Genomic DNA, 19,089 nt, shown 5'->3' with positions numbered 1-19,089 from the left:
TTGATGTTTGCCTTCATTTCGTCTGCCTTCTCATTTCACTTACTACTTTTCTACTTCCTGTTACCAGTTTTGCTTCCCTCCAGTCTGAGCTCCCTCTCAGGTTCCCAACCCCCTGCTTTCTAGTTCAAACCCTCCCCAGCAGCAATAGCAAATCTCCCTGCAATGAGGTTAGTCCCGGTCCCAATGCCTCAGAAATCTGATGCTCTCCCTCTGCACCAATGTGGACCTCTGGCTGTTCACTCTCCCCCAGAAGAATGTCCTGTAGCCGCGCTGTGACATCCTTGACCCTGTAATTCACACCCCTTGTTCTCCATCACCATTGGACTGCGGATACCTCGGTGAGCTCGTAAGATGCTGCAAGCACTTTTTTTGTAATTCTTCTGTGCTTGTCATATTTCTTGCAACTTCTGTGTGCTGGCAGGCCAATCTGTGTGCTGGCAGGTGGGGCTGTGTGTTGCGAATATGATTCAATGTCACATATGAACTTCATTTCTTCTGTGTTGGATGATCTACCGTTGCCTTCGATAACGCAGTGCCTGACAATTGGAACTTCCCTTGGATGTATATTGTGTCATATGTGTACATTAATCTGAAATGAAACCTTTGTATACGTGGAAACATTTTCGCAATTTCCTTTTTGTCTAAGAACATAAGAAGTAGGAGTACGCCATTTAGCCCTTCGAACTCGCTCCGCCATTCAGTGAGATCATGGCTCATCTTCTACTTCAACACCATTTTTTTGTACTATCCCTGTAACCCTTAATGTTTTTAATATGTAGAAATCTACTGATCTCAGTCGTGAACAGAATAACGACTGCCCTTCCACATCCCTCTGGGGCAGAGAATTCCAAAGATTCACCACCCTCTGTATGAAGAACTTCCTTCTCATTTCAGTCCTCAATAGTCCGGCCCTTATTCTGAGACTGTGTCCCCTGGTTCGAGACTCCCCAGTGAAGGGAAACATCCTTCCTGCATCAACCCTGTCGAGCCCTGTAAGAATTTTGTATGTTTGAATGACATCATCTCTCATTCTTCTAAACTCCAGGGAATCAAGGCTCAGTCTATTTAATCTTTCCTCATAGGAAAATCCCTCCATCCCAGGAATTAGTTAGGTGAACCTTCGTTGCACTCCCTCCATGGTAAGTATATCTTTCCTTAGGTAAGGAGACCAAAACTGCATGGCAAACTGCATAAAACATTCATTCGCGAACTGTGGTCCGTTGTCTGAATATTTCATCTGGAATCCCATGTTCCACGAAGATGTCCTGAAGGACTCTGGGCGGCACAGTGGCGCAGTGGTTAGCACCGCAGCCTCACAGCTCCAGAAACCCATGTTCGGTTCTGGGTACTGCCTGCCGGTGTTTGCAAGTTCTCCCTGTGACCACGTGGGTTTCCGTCGGGTGCTCCGGTTTCCTCCCACAGCCAATGACTTGCAGGTTAATAGGTAAATTGGCCATTGTAAATTGCCCCTAGTGTATGTGGGTAGTAGGAGAATTGAGGGAAGGTGGGGATGTGGTAGGAAATATGGGATTAATGTAGGATTAGTATAAATGGGTGGTTGATGGTTGGCACAGACTCGGGGGGCCGAAGGGCCTGTTTCAGTGCTGTATCTCTCTATGACTCTATAACTACCTCAGTGGTCATCGAATGTAATCATTGAACTTCTATCCACTGGAAAAGTAGTTGATAATGATAATAAATGACTTCCCACCAAAGATGAATAAATCCATGCCTCGCCTTTGCCAGGGTCTAGTTGAAAATTGAATAGTCAACTGCAGTTCGCGCTGTCCTGACCTCTGTATCATGCATGTCTGACAGTTGTTGATCATGGTCTCAATATCCTTAGATATCTCACGCCACCATACCGAAGATTGTGCCCTCGATGTGCACTTTGTTTACACCAAGACCTTTTGGGTATAACCATCAAAGATATCAGATCTCATTGAACTAGGAATAACAATTCTGTCGTTGTAAACTAATAATTCGCCAATTATGGTAAAGTATTTCCTGTACTCGTGGAACATCTTTATTGTTTTCCGTCCTCGACTTTCATGTGGCCACCCATGTGTGCAATATTTCTAAGGCGGATGCACTCTGTCATTCTTCTGTGCTTGTCATATTTCTTGCAACTTCTGTGTGCTTGCAGACCAGTTTTGTGCTGTGTGTTGCGAATATGATTTAACGTCACATATGAACTTCACTTCTTCCTGTGTTGGATGATCTACCGTTGCCCTCGATAACGCATCAGCTGACGATTGGAACTTCCCTTGGACGTGTATTGTGTCATCCGTATACATTAATCTGAAACGAACCTTTGTATACGTGGAAGCACTTTCGTTAGTTCCCATTTGTCTAAGAACACAAGAAATAGGAGTACGCTATTCAGCCCTTTGAACTTGCTCCGCCATTCAATGAGATCATGGCTGATGTTCTACTTCAACACCATTTTTCTGTACTATCCCTGTAATCCTTAATGTTTTTAATATGTAGAAATCTATTGATCTCCGTCTTGAACATGTGCAACGACTGACCCTCCACAACCCTCTGGGGCAGAGAATTCCAAAGATTCACCACCCTCTGTATGAAGAAATTCCTTCTCATCTCAGTCCGAAATGGCCTGCCCCTTATTCTGTGTCCCCTGGTTTGAGATTCCCCAGTCAAGGGAAACATCCTTCCTGCATCAACCCTGTCAAGCCCTGTAAGAATTTTGTATGTTTGAATGCGATCACCTCTCATTCTTCTAAACTCCAGGGAATCAAGGCCCAGACTATTAATCTTTCCTCATAGGACAATCCCTCCATCCCAGGAATTAGTTAGGTGAACCTTTGTTGCACTCCCTCTATGGTAAGTATATCTTTCCTTAGGTAAGGAGACCAAAACTGCACACAATACTCCAGGTGCAGTCTCAGTAAGGCTCTACATAATTGCAGGAAGACCTCTTTACTCCTATACTCAAATCCTCTTGTAATGAAGGCCAACATATCAATTGCCTTCTTAATTGCTTGCTGCACCTGCATGTTAGCTTTCAGTGACTCATGAACAAGGACACCCAAGTCCCTTTGAAATTCAACACTTTCCAGCTGCTCACCATTTAAGAAATAGTCTGAGTTGAATTTTGAGAGTGCTTATCAAAAGCTTTCTGAAAATCTAAATATACCATATCCACCAGTTCCCTTTATCTATTTTGCTAGTAACATCCTCAAAAAACTCCAACGGTTTTGTTAAACATGGTCTCCCTTTCATAAATCCATGTTGACTCTGCCCAATCCTACCATTAGTTTCTATGTGTCCTGTTATAGAATCCTTTATTGTAGATCCTAATATTTTCCCTACAACTGATGTTAGGCCAACAGGTCTATCATTCCCTGTTTTCTCTCTCCCTCCTTTCTTAAATAGTAGGATTACATTTGCTACTTTCCCATCTGCAGGAACCATTCCAGAGTCTATAGAAGTTTGAAAGATGGCCACCAATGTATCTACTATCTCTACAGCCATCTCTTTCAACACTCTGGGATGTAGATCATCAGGTCCAGGGAATTTATTGACTTTAAGCCCCATTAATTTCTCTAGCACTTTTTTTTTAGCCAATATTAAATCTTGCAGTTCTTCGTTTAAAATAGTCCCTTGATTCTCCATTAGTTCTGAGAGGTTTTTAGTATTTTCCTCCATGAAGACAGACACAAAGTATTTGTTTTGTTTTTCTACCATTTCCTTATTCCACATTATAAATTCTCCTGACTCCGCTTGTACTGGACCCACATTTGTTTTTGCTAATCTTTTCCTTTTTACACACTTATAGAAGCTTTTACAGTCTGTTTTTATGTTTCGCGCTAGTTTACTCTCATTCTATTTTCCCTTTCTTAATCTTTCTCTTTGTCTTCCTTTGCAGAATTCTGAAATGCTCCCAATCCTCAGGCTTACCCTTTTTTTTGGCAACTTTATACACCTCTTCCGATGCTCTAATACAATCCGTGATTTCTTTTGTTAGCCATGGTTGGAACACTTTCTTGCTGGGTTTTTGTGCATTAAAGGAATTTATTATTGTTGTAAACTATGTATTAGTTCTTTAAATGTTAGCCATTGCCTGTCTACCGTCATACCTTTTAACGTAGTTTCCCAATCCACCATAGCCAATTTGCCCCTCATACCATCACAGTTTCCTGTGCTTAGATTTAAGACCCTAGTTTCTGATTAAACTACATCACTTTCTAACTTAATGTAAAATTCTATCATATTATGGTCACCCTTTCCCGAGGCTCCTTTACAACAAGATTATTAATTAGCCCTTTTTCATTGCACAGTACTAGATCCAAAATAACCTGTTCCCTAGCTGGTTCCTCAACGTACTGCTCTAGTAAACCATCTCGCATACATTCCAAGAATTTGTCCTCCACAAGTTCAGTACGAATAAAATTTACCCAGTCTGTATGTAGATTGAAATCCTCCATGATTACTGTATTACCCTTGTTACACGCACCTCTAATTTCCTGATTTATACTGTGATTTGCATTAACACTGCTGTTTGTACCACTGCCCCTTGCTGTTTCTTAGTTCCACCCAAACTGATTCTATGTCTTGATATTTAGAACCAAGGTCATCTCTCACTATAGTACTACTGCTGTCATTAAGTAACAGAGCTGCCCCACTACCCTTTCCTAACATCCTGTCCTTCCTGAATGTCACGTACCCTTGGATATTCAGGTCCCAGCTTTGGTTTGCTTGTAGCCATGTCTCTGGCTGTCAGGTCATACATATGAATTTCTATTTGAGCTGACAGTTCATCTGTTTCATTGCGAATGCTGCAGGCATTCAGATACAGAGCCCTTAATTTGTTTTTTTTTACTGTTTTTGTAAACTCTGGCCCTACATGCAGGCACATTCTTAAGTTTGCAATCACTGTCCCTTCCTGCCATACTCTGATTATCATTACCTTTATTATTACCTTGATTTATTGCCTTGTCACTTCCCTTTAATTTACTCAATCTTCCCCTACATGATCCCTTTCCCCCTCTATTTAGTTTAAAGCCCTCTCTACTTCCCTAGTTATACAACTCACTAGAACACTGGCTCAGGTGAAGTCTGTCCCAACAGTATAACCTCCACTTTCCCCAGTACTGGTGCCAGTGCCCCACGAACCAGAACATATTTCTCCCATACCAGTCTTTGAGCCACACTTTCATCTCTCTAATCTTATTTACCCTATGCCAATTTGCATGTGGCTCAGTTAATAATCCAGAGATTATTACCTTTGAGATTTTGCTATTTAGTTTAGTGCCTAGCCCCTAACACTCCCTATGCAGAACCTCTTTTCTAGCCCTATCTGTGCTATCTATTTCATTGGTACCTATGTGGACCACACCCACTGGATCCTCCCCGTCCCATTGCAAGGTCCTATCCAGCCCTGAGCAGATGTCCCGATTCGTGGTACCGGGCAGGCAACAGAGCCTTCTGGACTCTTGCTCTCAGCTGCAGAGAACAATGCTTATCCTCCTGACTATACTGTCCCCTACTACACTACATTCCTTTTGACTCCTCCCACTTGAATGGCTTCCTGTACTATGGTGCTATGGTCAGTCTGCTCATCCACACTACAGGCCATGCTCTTTTCCATACAAGCTGCAAGAATCTCAAACTTGTTGCTCAATTGCAAGGACTGAGGCTGCTATACTCCCACCTTCGCAATCCACTTACCTGCCTAACTCGCAATAATATCCTCCTGTCCCTGACCACTGACCATATCAGACGGCCTTATCCTAAGGGATGTGACTGCCTTCAGTTGCGACACATCATCTTTCCTGTCATCTTTATTGTGTTAATTAAATAAAATATATTTTTCTTAATTAATTTACAGTCCCCCTCTTCACCGAACACCCTCACTCACCAAATTCCCTTCTTCACACTAAGTGCAGACAAGTAGCACTCAAAGACCCCTTAATTTATACTCTGAAAAACAATGATAAGTCATCTTTGCTAAAGCTTTGCTAGAGCTCAGAAACCAGTTTAAACTAGCTACCTAATTAACTGGCTACAGCTACTCTGAGCTTGTATGTCCCTTTTTAAAACTGGAAGAAACTTAACTTGCCTCAAACTGTAATTTTACTGAATTGCTAAATGTAACAAACGAGACTTTAGAGATAGATTAACCCTTAAGATCCTGTAACTCACCAGACTCTCTCTCTCATACTTTGTGCACTGAAGCAGCACTCAGTGCAGACAAGGATACCAATGGTTTATGGTCTGTCTCGATGACGACACAAATTCCTATAACATAGTCTGAAACATTTTCACACGCCCATGTGACACTAGAGCTTTTTTTTCTATTATTGCATAGTGTCTCTCTGCTTCTGACAAAGCAGACGTTCAGTGGAGGAACATGACCAAAGAGTTAGAGAGGTTCTACAGATGTATAGAATATTGGTCTACAGAAACCATCATCTTGAAAAAGAACTGCTCCCAAGTCTTCTGAAGGGGCGTCTGCTGCTATCATCGTAGGTAGCGTACGGTTGTAGTGTGCCAAGATGTCTGGAGAAATAAGCATCTCTTTAATTTTATGGAACACTTGTTCTTGGGCATCCCAACACCACGCTTGCTGTTTTCTTTGAAGTTGTCTTAGCAAATCAGTTATTTGTGCTAAGTGAGGTAAAAACTTTGCTAGTTGATTTACCATTCTGAGAAATCTCTGGAGTTGCTGAACTTTATTAGGGGTAGCAAATTCGGTAAAGACCCTTTCTGTGAATCTGCCATTATCCCTTTACTGCTCACAATGTTGCCCAAGAAATTAATGGATGTCTTGGAAAATTTGCACTTCTCATTTAAGGTTATTCCACCTTCTTGAAGTTTCTGTAGAACCTCTCTAACTCTTTGGTCGTGTTCCTCCACTGAAGGTCTGTGTATCAGAATGTCATCCATGTGGCATATCACACCTTTGAGCCCTTCTAAGATATTGGACATTAATCATTGAAAAATCTCTGGTTCGGAGGTAATTCCAAATGGTGATCTATCAAAACAAAACCGGTGAAGAGGGTGACTATAAATTAATTAAGAAAAATAAATGCAATTTAACGCAACAAAGATGACAAGACAGGTGATGTGTCATGGCTGAAGTATGTGGGAGCTCCTGAATGCCACAGCAATCCATGACAACTGCATCTGTAGTGTCTGAGGCTTGAGGAGCTTTGGCTTAGAGTAAATAATTTGAAGGCCAAGCTACAGATATTGCGATGCATCAGGGAGGGGCAAGTTACCAGTCACACACCTTAGGATAGGGTCGTCTGATATGTTTAGTTTAGTTTAGTTTTTAGTTTAGAGATACAGCACTGAAACAGGCCCTTCGGCCCACCGAGTCTGTGCCGACCATCAACCACCCATTTATACTAATCCTACACTAATCCCATATTCCTACCACATCCCCACCTGTCCCTATATTTCCCTACCACCTACCTATACTCGGGGCAATTTATAATGGCCAATTTACCTACCAACCTGCAAGTCTTTTGGCTTGTGGGAGGAAACCGGAGCACCCGGAGAAAACCCACGCAGACACAGGGAGAACTTGCAAACTCCACACAGGCAGTACCCAGAATTGAACCCGGGTCGCTGGAGCTGTGAGGCTGCGGTGCTAACCACTGCGCCACTGTGCCGCCCACATCGTCAGTGGTCAGGGACAGGAGGGTATGACTGTGAGTCGGTGTTATGAATGTAGTCAATAACTTGAGGCCTCATCTAGGGTTACCTGCCAAAACCCACTATTGGTATGGAGTTTTGTAAACATCATGCTCTGGGAGAGTTTTGCCAAACTGTCAACCACAGTAGGCATTGGGTGAATCTCACGTGCTACTGCTTTGTTGAGCTGCATTAAGTCCACGCATATTCGCAGAGTACTGTTTGGCTTTGAGACAGGAACCATGGCTGAACACCACTCAGTTGGTTATGTTACAGGAGAGATAATACCCATTTTTGTCATCTCTGCCAATTGTTCTTGGACTTTGGTTAATTATGGGTAAGGTAGTTTTCTTGGTGTGAATATACACACTGGCCTGGCCCCTTCCTTCAGAGTGATCCTGCACTCTCTCTTTAGTTTTCCGAGCCCTGCGAAAAGTTTGGGGAATTCTGTTTGAAAGGAATTGTTTACCTTTGTTTGCTTGACTTTGGCTACCACCTTAATCCACTGCAGATCTAAGCATGCATTTCTGCTCCGTAAGGAAAATTCTTGATGTAAAACATATAAGGTCTCTACTAGTTGTTTGCCTTTTATGCTGAAGAGTTGCTTGGAGTTTGCCTTTTACGCTCAGTTGTGTCCCGCCCCCGCCTGGACCTTACAACTATATATCTGTCAGTTGCAGGTAATGTCTCCTAACCCATGACTCTTGGTCAGACACTAGCCCCTGTGTCAAATTTAAAATTCACGAGGTGTGTATTCATGTAGATATCCACCGTCCAGAAATCTTGGTCTGGGTTACTGATTTCTCTTGCAGATATTGCTGTATTTGATTCGCTGCTCTTTGAGTGAAGGTCTTCTGCTTTGTACCCTTGAGTGAAGAAACTTTGCTGTGGCACATCATCCTTTAGTGTCCAGTTTTCCCACAATTAAAATGCTCTACTTGCTGGACACTGCTCTCGTCTGTGTGCCTTCCTGGCACCACAACGTTGGCATGGTTTTCCTGTGTCATGCACCTTCTCCCCTGTGTGTTTTTTCTGGCTTAACAAATTGTCTGGGCATTGGATTGCTTCTCATCCACGGTTTGTCTTCTGCTTGTAGGATGTCCCTATTCTGTTAGCGAATTTCAACTTGCCTAACAATTTGTTTTTTTTCCAGCGTAATGTCTTCCTTGGGTTGCAACAGTTCTGGCAAGGATTCGTCAGCTATGCTGGCAACTATCCTACCTCTGATTAGTTCTGCCTTTAATTCGCCATATTCGCAACCTTCTGCCAATATTTACAGATCATTAATACAGGTGTCTACAGATTCACCAATCTCTGTGCCTGCTTATTAAATTTGGCTCTTTCCAAAATTTTATTACTGCGAAGATTAAAATATTTGTAAAGGCTTGAAGTACCTCTTCGAATTTGTCGGAAGCCTCATTGATCCCTTGAGGAAAATTACGTCATTCGTAATCATGCCTACTGAATATAAAAGGGTGTTGACCTTGTTCAACTTCTGACTTTGTATGGAGTTGGGAAGCAATCCTAAACCTTAGGAATCTCTACCTCCAAATAGACCAATTTTGAACCTGATTGGGTCCTTCTAGATCTTGAAAATTTTCTGGCATTCCAAATTTTGAACCCATATTACTTTCTTAGCTTTAGCAAGGCTTTCAAGGGTGTTCCCCTTTGTTTTAAAATCTAGCAGACTTGAATAGAGGTTTTTGCGGTCTTTTGTGGATTTGCCGTGCTTTCTTTCTACGGTCTAACTGAGCAATGGCTGCCTACTCCTGAATCGTCTCTTCACCCATGATCGACTTCTCTACTCATTGTTATGACACAGTGCGCCGTTAATGATACTACCTGTTTTGATTTGAATAGAGGCCCTAACCCTCAGACGTCTGCTTGTCTGTGACTTTGGGCTAGATTTTTGCAACTGAGGCGGGAATCAGGAACCGGGTAGGGATTTGAGTCAGAAACCTGCCTCTGGTGGGATCCGGATTCAGGTTCAGATTTTCAAATCGATAAGCCCTTAATTGGTGTGGAGACGGGCTTCCTGTCTACTTAGAGCCATTGGGGCTGGGAATGGAGGTAAGTGTGGGACTCGTGTAGACACCCCACGGCAGCCATCACTGAGGCTGTTGGTTGTCCTGAGGGAGAGATCTGCAGTTTGTACCAAAGTCTTCCACAGCACCAGAGAGAAGTGAGATGTCAGAGGGGAGCTGGAGGCTTGGCACAAGGACAGACTCTCACTTCATCGATCTAATGCCGGAGGCCGTGAGGGAGAGGAGGGAGGTCCTCTCTGTTCAGTGTTATCCCCCTCCACCTCATCTTCCTCCTCATCTCTAAACACCTGCTCCTCCCACGATGAGCTGTTTCCTTCCAGAGCCTCAGAGTTCTCAAGGTCCGCACCTCTCTGGAGGACCACGTTATGGAGAGCGCAGTAGACCACCACAATGACCGAGACCATTGCAGGAGGGTATTGGAGGGAATCACCTAACCCGTCCAGGCACCGGAATGTCATCTTCAGAAGCCCCATGGCCAGCTCAATGGTTGCCCTGCTGTGCAGGTGGCATTGGTTGTATTGTCTCCGAGCCTCTGTCTGGAGCGCCTGTAGAGGGGTCAGTAGCCATCTCTTCAAAAGATTTTCCTTGTCTCCTTGGATCCATCCACGCACTTTGGGGGTGAAGATCCAAGGCAGCCTCGACTGGCGGAGGATGAAGGAGTCATGGCAGCAGGAAAGTGAGCGCAGACATAGAGGAAGCTCTTGTTGTGGTGCAGACCAGTTGGACATTGAGAGAGTGGAAGCCCTTCCTGGTGATGGATCTCACTGGCTGGTCACTGGGTGCCTTGATGGCCACATGGACTCATTCAGTAGTGCCCTGCACTTGGGGGAATCCAGCGATGGAGGCGCAACCCAAAACCCTCTGTGTCTTTACTGGCACAACTGAGTCAAAGTCCCATGCCCTCCTGAATATGGCATCCATGACCTGCCTTATGGTGTGATGGACTGCTGACTAGGAGATGCCACCCAGGTCTGCAGCTGATCCTGGAATGACCCGGTTGGAAATGCAGAGCGACGGTGACCTTGAAGGCTACAGGTAAGGGACTGACATGGGGGACGTGAGGGCTCAGGTTTTTTTAATTCTTTCATGGGATATGAGCATCGCTGGCAAGGCCGCATTTGTTGTTCATCCCTAATTGCCATTGAGAAGGTGGTGAGCCATTGCCTTGAACTGCTGCTGTCCATCTGGTGCAGGTACTCCCACAGTGCTGTTAGGACGGGAGTTTCAGGATTTTGATCCAGCGACAGTGAAGGAACGATACAGTTGCAGGTCAGGATGGTGTGTGGCTTGGAGGGGATCTTGCAGATGGTAGTGTTCCCATGTGCTGCTGCCTTTGTCCTTCGAGGTGGTAGAGGTTGTGGGTTTGGAAGGTGCAGTCGAAGCAGCCTTGGTGAGTTGCTGCAATGCATCTTCTATACGGTACACACTGCTGCCACTGTGCAACAGTGGTGGAGGGAGTGAATGTTTACGTGGTGGATGGGGTGCTGATCAAGCTGACTGCTTTGTCCTGGGTGGTGTTGAGCTTCTTGAGTATTGTTGGAGCCGCACTCATCCAGGCAAGTGAAAAGTATTCCATCACACGCCTGACCTGTTCCTTGTAGATGGTGGACAGGCTTTGGGGAGTCAGGAGGTGAGTTAGTTGCCTCACCATTCCCAGTCTCTGAACTGCTCTTGAAGGCACCATATTTATGTGGCTGGTCATTGGTAAACTTCAGGATGTTGATAGGTCAGTGTGGATCAGAGCACAAAGGTCCGAGACCATCTGCCTGGATAGGTGCAGCCTCCTAATGCATTGCGTCTGTCATTTGCAGGTGGCTGACTGTTGGGTGGTAGACCTGATGTCTTGGGTAGCGCCTCTTCCCCTTGCAGTCCCCTGCTGTGCTCCTCTGGCCTCCTGCTGTCCAGGAGGTTGTATCTGTTGAAGCTCAGCCTGGCTGTACTATCCAATGTTAGAGTACCCTGTTCCCATCTGAACTCCCTCAGCTGGGCTTTGTGCATTCACCAAACCTTCCCTTGCCAACCCAGGTGTCCCAGTGATGCCAGTGGCCTCACGTCTCTCTCCAGATTCCTATCACTTACTACTGAGAAAAGCAAGTCTTCCAGCTCCAGCAATGGCTACTCTGTGGCACTTTTGGAGCAGCTGAGCTTTATTTTGTGCCTCTGATTATTTTAATCAGCCCTTCCCATAGCCCTCATGGCCCTCTGCCTTGTTCACGTATCCTAAACACTACCAGGTCCAGATGTGGCGTTCTTCCTGTTCCCTTCCTTTAAAAATTCAAAACTACTACTGACAAGCCTGTTAATGAACTCCTCAATAAGTTCAACAAGCACTTAATCGGAGGCCTACAGAGTTGCCGTTCCCTCCCGGTGTCCTTTTAAAAATGGCGTTGCATTCCGGAGGAGGCGGGACCCAGTGCTGACCTCCAAGAAGGCGATCTTTAAATCGCGCTCGTACTCGCCCCTGCACCTAGCAGGCTGCAAAAAATCCAGCCCTTTGCCTCTGTCTCTGTCTTTCTCTCTTCCCTTTCTGTGTTTCTATGAATTGAAGTGTAAAACTAGAATTATTTATATCCCTCTGTTCATGCAAGTTCTCCTTTATCTGGATTTGTTCACATTCCTTGACCCTTTATTAGAATTGTTCAAGTTCTGTGTGTACTCAAACCTCCTTTTGTCTTTGCCTGCCCAGAGTTCATGTATTCTCTACACATTCACAATGTCTCCTATATCTTGATAGGATCTTGGAATGAAACAGCAGAGAACGAGCCTATTCAGCCCATCGTGCCTGTGCCAGCTCTTTGAAAGGACTATCCAATTAGTCCCACTCCCCTGCTCTTTCCCCATAGCCCTGCCAATTTTAAAAATATTTATCCAATTCCCTTTAGAAAACTATTATTGAATGTGGTTGTGCCATCCCCTCAGGTAGTACATTGTAGATTATGACTCGCTATATTAAAATATTTTTCCTCATGCTGCCTCTGGTTCTTTTACCAGTTACTTGAAATCTGTTTTCTCCGGTTACCGACTCTTCTACCACTGCATACAGTTTCTCTTAATTGACCTTGTCAAAACCTTTCATGATTTTGCTCACCTGTATTAAATCTCCACTTCTCTGCTATAAGGAGAACAACTCCATTTTCTCGAGTCAATCCACAATATCCAGCTGCGGCCCTATCAGTGTTTATAAAGATTTAGCTAACTCCCTTGTTTTTTCACTCTATGCCTCTATGTATAAAGTCAAGGATCCCATATGATTTTTAACAGCCTTTTCATCTTGTCCTGCCATCTTCATTTTAAAGAAAACACCCCCAGGTCTCTCTGTTCCTGCACCCCTTTAAAATTGAAGCAATTAGTTCATATTGCCTCCCCTCATTCTTATCAAAATTAATCACTTCACATTCTCTGCGCTCAATTTCATCTGCCATGTGTCTTCCCAATTACCAGTCTGTTTATGTCCTCCTGCAGTCTGTTTACCAACTTTTTCACTGTTTACTGCACTTCTGAGTTTTGTGTCATCTGCAAACTTTGAAATGATGCCCCGTGTATACCCAAGTGCAGGTCATTTATGGGCTGGATTTTGTTGTAGAAATAACTGTGATGCTAATGGCACTTGCTGTCATAAGTGTAAATTGGACACCAATTTCTGGTGACCACACCTGCATAGTTAAACGTGTAATCAGGAAGTTGCTGTCCGAATTGCCCGACTACTCTTGAAACTGTGCTATATTGCTATCTGACTGAGATACTCACCATTGAAACACATTGTCCTGTGATAAGATCACTGTTTTAATTTAATCATTTTTGGCTTAAAGAACCAGTTCGCTAGGTAACTTATTTCGTAAATATCACTAAGGGGGATGAATAAGGCACTGAAGATTAAATTGCTATCTAATGAGAATTGTTCAGTTGCACCCCCCACAAAAAAGAAACAGATTAGTGTTTTAAACGGGGCTACAAGGTGAATAAGTTCATTGTTTAGCCACATGGCAAAGACATGCAGGGATGAATTTTGCCAGAGAGGGTCAATTCCTGATGTCGGGGCCATAAATGGGAGTCTACCCTGCTCCGGCAGGTGGCGAGACTCGGGCGTCATTTTACCAGTGGCAGCCAATTAATAGGTCGCTGCTGGCACTGCTGTCCAATTAAGGATGGCAGCAGGCATTCCCCCCCCTCCCTCCCAACCTCCCCCAAGTGCTGCTGGCCCAGTTGGAGGGCTGGCAGCTCAGCCGCTAGTGGTGGCCACTGCTGAGGCTGCATCATGAAGGAGAGGACGCCCTTGATGACCAATGAGTTTTTTGGGGAAGCCATGGCCAGGCAGGCAGACCCCAGCCATCGGACGGCAGGAGATAACCCTTAATTGGCAAATTAATATGCCATGGTGGTGGGAAGACAACGGGCTCCCCTCCTGACACCTTCCCCCACCAAATTGCCAGCCCTCCTGCCTCCCAGGCCCTCTCCAAAGGGCTGGGAAAATTCAGCCTGCACTATCCAGTTTTGCAGCCAAGTTATATACTTTATATTAGGCTTTTGCATGATTTTGCTGAATCTTTGGAATTCTCTATGCCAGAGGGCTGTGGAAGCTCAGTCATTGAGTATGTTTAAAGCAGAGATTGACAGATTTTTAAATACAAATGACACAAGGGGATGTGGGAAAAAGACATTGGAGTGGATGATCAGCCATGATCATATTGAATGGTAGGGCAGGCTCGATGGGCTGAATGGCCTACTCCTGTTCCTATTTTCCTATGTTCCTAAATGTATCACTTCATATTTTTCTACATTAAATTTCATCTGTCATGTATCCCGCCCATTCCAACAGCATATCTATGTTCCCTTGAGGTCTATCACTTTCCTCCTCACAGTTCACAATACTTCTGAGTTTTGCATCATCTGCAAATTTTGAAATTGTGCTCTGCACACCCAAGTCTAGGTCATTTATTTCGATCAAGAAATGCAGTGGTCCAAATACCAACCCCTCCAGAACCCCACTATATTCTTTCTTCCAGTCTGATAAACCAACAATTCACCAATACCCCCTATTTCCTGTCATTCAGCCAACTTCATATCCATGCTGCTACTACCCGTTTTATTCCATGCACTTTAACTTTGCTGACAAGCTTGTTATGTGGCACTTTATCAAACACCTTTTGGAATTCCATGTACAACACATCAACTGCATTATCCTCATCAGTCTTCGCTGTTACATCATCAAAAATATCAATCAAATTAGTGAAGCACGACTTGCCTTTAACAAATCCATGCTGGCTTTCCTTAATTAAATCTACATTTGTCCAAGTGACTGGTAATTTTGTTCTGTGTTATTGCTTCTAAAAGCTTTCACACCACTGAGGTTAAACTTACTGGCCTGTACTTGCTGGGCTTATCCTTACACCATTTTTCGAATAGGGGTGCAACATTTGCAATTTTCCAGTCCTCTGGCACCATCCCTGTATCTAAGAAGGATTGGAAGATTATGGCCAGTGCCTCTGCAGTTTCCACCCTTCCTTTCCTCAGTATACTCGGGTGCATCTGATCTGTTCCTGGTGACTTTTCAACTTTAAGTACTGCTAGCTTTTTTAATAGCTCCACTTTATCAATTATTCACCCATCAAGTATCTCAATGACCTCCTCTTTCACTATGAATTTGGCAGCATCTTCTTCCTTGGTAAAAATAGATGCAAAGTACATAGTTAGTACCTTAGTCATGCCTTCTACCTCCATGCCTAAATTCCCTTTTTGGTCTCTAATCAGCCCCATTCCTCCTTTTACTACCCTTTTAGTATTCATTTGCCTACAGAAGACTTTTGGATTCCTTTTTATGTGTGCTGCCAGTGTCTTCACTTGCTCTGTCTTTGCTTTCCTAATTTTTTCGCTTCCCCCATGAACTTTCTATATTCAGCCAGGTTCTCACTTTTTTTTTATCAACCTGACATCTGTAATACACACCTTTGACCCATTAGCTTGACAGATTTGCATATGACATAAACTATCCATGTAGAAATGTTTCAAACCAAATTTCATTGCAATAGACACTTGGGCAAAGCACTGGTAAGTGACTGGTTCCTTTAAGCTGAAACCCAGGAAGGTATCCATATCTTCAAGAGAGATAGGAGGGCATAAACTGGCAAGGAAAAAGTAACCCAAATATAAAGGCGCACTCTTAGATCAAGTTGTTTTTATTCAAGGAAGAGGGGCATGGACTGTGCTAACAAAACTAGAGGAAATGAGCACATTGTTATCTGGCTTCATTACCTTTTGGAGTCATTTATTTTGGTAGTTTGCTCATCAACAGATTGTGCGGATTAGGTAGGGTGCACGGAAAGAATACATTGTACACATTGCCTGTGGAGACAACAGCTTTGATGAATCAAATGACCTTTTCTTAATTCTGTGCATGTTCTTAAAAGAAATTGTATATTTTGAATTTTGCTATGAAATCTTTAAACCATTCCAATATTTGTCTCTGTTTAATCTTCAGGTAAATACTACATAGCAACAATGACAATGATCACAGCCTCTACTGCACTGACAATTTTCATCATGAATATTCACCACTGTGGGCCAGAAGCCAAACCAGTTCCAAAATGGGCAAAAGTGATCATATTGCAGTACATGTCGAAGATCTTTTTTGTGTATGACATTGGTGAAACCTGCACAGCAGTGCAAAAGAAAAATGGAAAAAAGGACTATGAACTACAGATGGATAAATCCAAAACAAATAGAAAATTTAGAAAAGAGCAAGAGTTAACAATAAAGGCTCAGCTTTCTAAAAATTACCAATGCACCAACACTATGCTGAAGGAAGAAGCTGCTCTGTCTGTGATACCAGTGCATCAGTGTCCAGCATGCAATCAGAAAGTACCAAATGGACATTTTGATGGAAGCATAGGGGGCAGTTGCATCGAGGAAGAGGATCTTAACACGTCCTCTTGTCTCTGTTATTTGCATCGAGGCAGGGTGGCAAAAAATATTGAGTTTATAGCCAATTGTTTTAGAGAGCAAAAAACAACCAATGCTAAATCTGCTGAGTGGAAAAAGGTGGCTAAAGTAATGGATCGTTTCTTCATGTGGATTTTCTTTATCATGGTGTTTTTTATGAGCATTTTAATTGTAGGAAAGGCAACATAACAATTTTCACATCTTATATGATTAATTGCTTACTCAATTACAATTACCGTAGTATAGCAGTTTTATACAATGGCGCTAGTGACGTTTGTAAGTGGATAACCAATAATTCTCAGATTGTTAGGTCAATGAAATGTTGAAAATTATTTCAGTTTCTACAAACCAGAATTTATGGCATGTAGAATCCATCAGCTCGCTACAATTTCTTAAGTCAATAGGTTTTACAGTGCTTCAAATGTTAAATCTAATTTTCATGCTGCATCTGCATCTACTGCAGTAAGACCTGGACAACATCCAAGTTTGGGCTGATAAGTGGCAAGTAACATTGACGCCACACAAGTGCCAGGCAATGACCATCTCATCCAAGAGAGAAACTAACCATCTCCCCTTGCTGTTCAATGGCATTGCCATCGCGGAAACCCCCACTATCAACATCATTAACCAGAAACTGAACTGGACCAGCCACATAAATACTATGGCTTCGAGAGCAGGTCAGAGGCTGGAAATTCTGCAGCGAGTAACTCACCTCCTGTCTCTCCCATGCCTGTCCATCATCTACAAGGCACAAGTCAGGAGTGTGATGGAATACTCTCCACTTGCATGGATGGGTGCAGCTCCAACAACACTCAAAAAGCTTGACCCTATCCAGGACAAAGCAGCCAACTTGATAGGTATCCCATTCACCACCTTCAACATTCACTCCCTTCACCACTGACGCACAGTGGCAGCAGTATGCACTGCAGTAACCCACCAAATCGCCTTCGACAGCAGCTTCCAAACCCACGACCTCTACCACCTAGAAGGACAAAGGCAGCAGATGCATAGGAACACCACCACGTGCAAGTTCCACTCCAAGCCACACACCATCATGACTTGGAACAATATCGCCATTCCTTCACTGTCACTGGGTCAAAATCATGGAACTCTCTCCCTTACAGGACTGTTGGTGTACCTACACCCCAAAGACTGCAGTAGTTCAAGGAGGCAGCTCACCACAACCTTCTCAATGGCAATTAGGTTTGGGCAATAAATGCTGGCCTAGCCAGCGACGCCCACATCCCATGAATGAATAAAAAAGTGTAATATAGTAGGAGGTGTGGACAGCAGCAGTTTTCTCTTTGTGGATTGTAAAACATGCAATTCCAGAAATCATTTGCTGAACTAAAAGTATATTACTGGTCTATTAGCTATTGTGTAACTAATATTGCTACTTTCTTACTTCTGTAGATACTTTTTGTTTGTCACTTGGGTTAATGAAGCTAAGTGAAATAATGGTTGACCAGATCAAGTAGCACTGATCTTCCTTTCTGTGACCAAACACTCATTACTCCAGAATCATTCTTAAGGGCAAGTACTACCCCAAATTCCTCTTCACTGCCATGAAACATCCTTATCTCAGAGAGGAGCTCATGGGTCTCTGTGTTTCCAAAATTGAGGCCTTTCTTGGCTACCTCTACATTGTCTCTACTGCCCCTTATTGCCCAGCCTGATGCTCCCTCAGCTTCCATTCTGCACTTATCAGCAATTTGTCCATCTTCCTTCCAACCATAACCACTGTAATCTCCTGCAAGAGATCCACCACTTGCTCCTTCAATATTAGCATCACTGCTTCTGACCATTCAATCATTTTCCTGCTAACATTGTCAGCCTTTGCATTTTGGCGAGCACTGTTTTCCTCACTATCCTCTCCTTAAAAAAAAATCATTGTCAACCCTTCTCCAATGACTTTGAACATGTCATTTCCACTCAATTTCATGTCCATCTCTCCAATTATTCTACTTAGGAACATAGGAATTTTGAGCTGAAAAAAAGACCAGGATCTATCTAGTTGACCTTCTAGTATCCTGGTAGTCGCAGAATGCAACCATAATGGAGTTACTCACCAATCAAGGTTACCAATTACTCTACAACAGACTCAGACATGAATTGAAGAAAACCTTGTAGAAGGTGTTGGGGGAAAAATAGGTTCTAAGTCACCTGTTCCTCCCAAGCATGCTGCAATTACCATATATTTTCGCTCAAATTACTCCTGGACTGTGTCCCAAATATTATTTTCTGAAAGAAATATATCTAATTTGCATCTGAATGAATCAACAATATTTGCTTCCACCATTCCCCTGGTGAGCCTGTCCATAGATTTACAACTTGCTCACTGAAATATTAGGGAATTTTAAACAAAAAAGTGGGCAGGTTGGGTGAGGGTGTGGCAGGATTAAATTGTTTAAAGATCAGAATTCCCGACACCAACCCGCCCACCTCT

At 43.4% G+C, this 19,089-nt stretch overlaps 1 protein-coding gene across 1 annotated transcript in view; it reads left to right on the top strand.

Annotated features, from left to right (window-relative positions):
* Nucleotides 1-16,832, top strand: part of chrna9a (cholinergic receptor, nicotinic, alpha 9a) — a 56,472-nt gene extending 39,640 nt beyond the window's left edge. The window contains exons 5-6 of the mRNA XM_068008589.1: nt 16,183-16,523; nt 16,617-16,832. Coding sequence (XP_067864690.1) covers nt 16,183-16,523; nt 16,617-16,832 — 557 coding nt within the window. The remainder of the gene's footprint in view (nt 1-16,182; nt 16,524-16,616) is intronic.
* Nucleotides 16,833-19,089: the final 2,257 nt, after the last annotated feature.

The sequence above is a fragment of the Heterodontus francisci genome, chromosome 1, assembly GCF_036365525.1.
Source record: "Heterodontus francisci isolate sHetFra1 chromosome 1, sHetFra1.hap1, whole genome shotgun sequence".
NCBI classification, from domain to species: domain Eukaryota; kingdom Metazoa; phylum Chordata; class Chondrichthyes; order Heterodontiformes; family Heterodontidae; genus Heterodontus; species Heterodontus francisci.
This window is presented reverse-complemented; position numbering and strand designations above follow the sequence as displayed.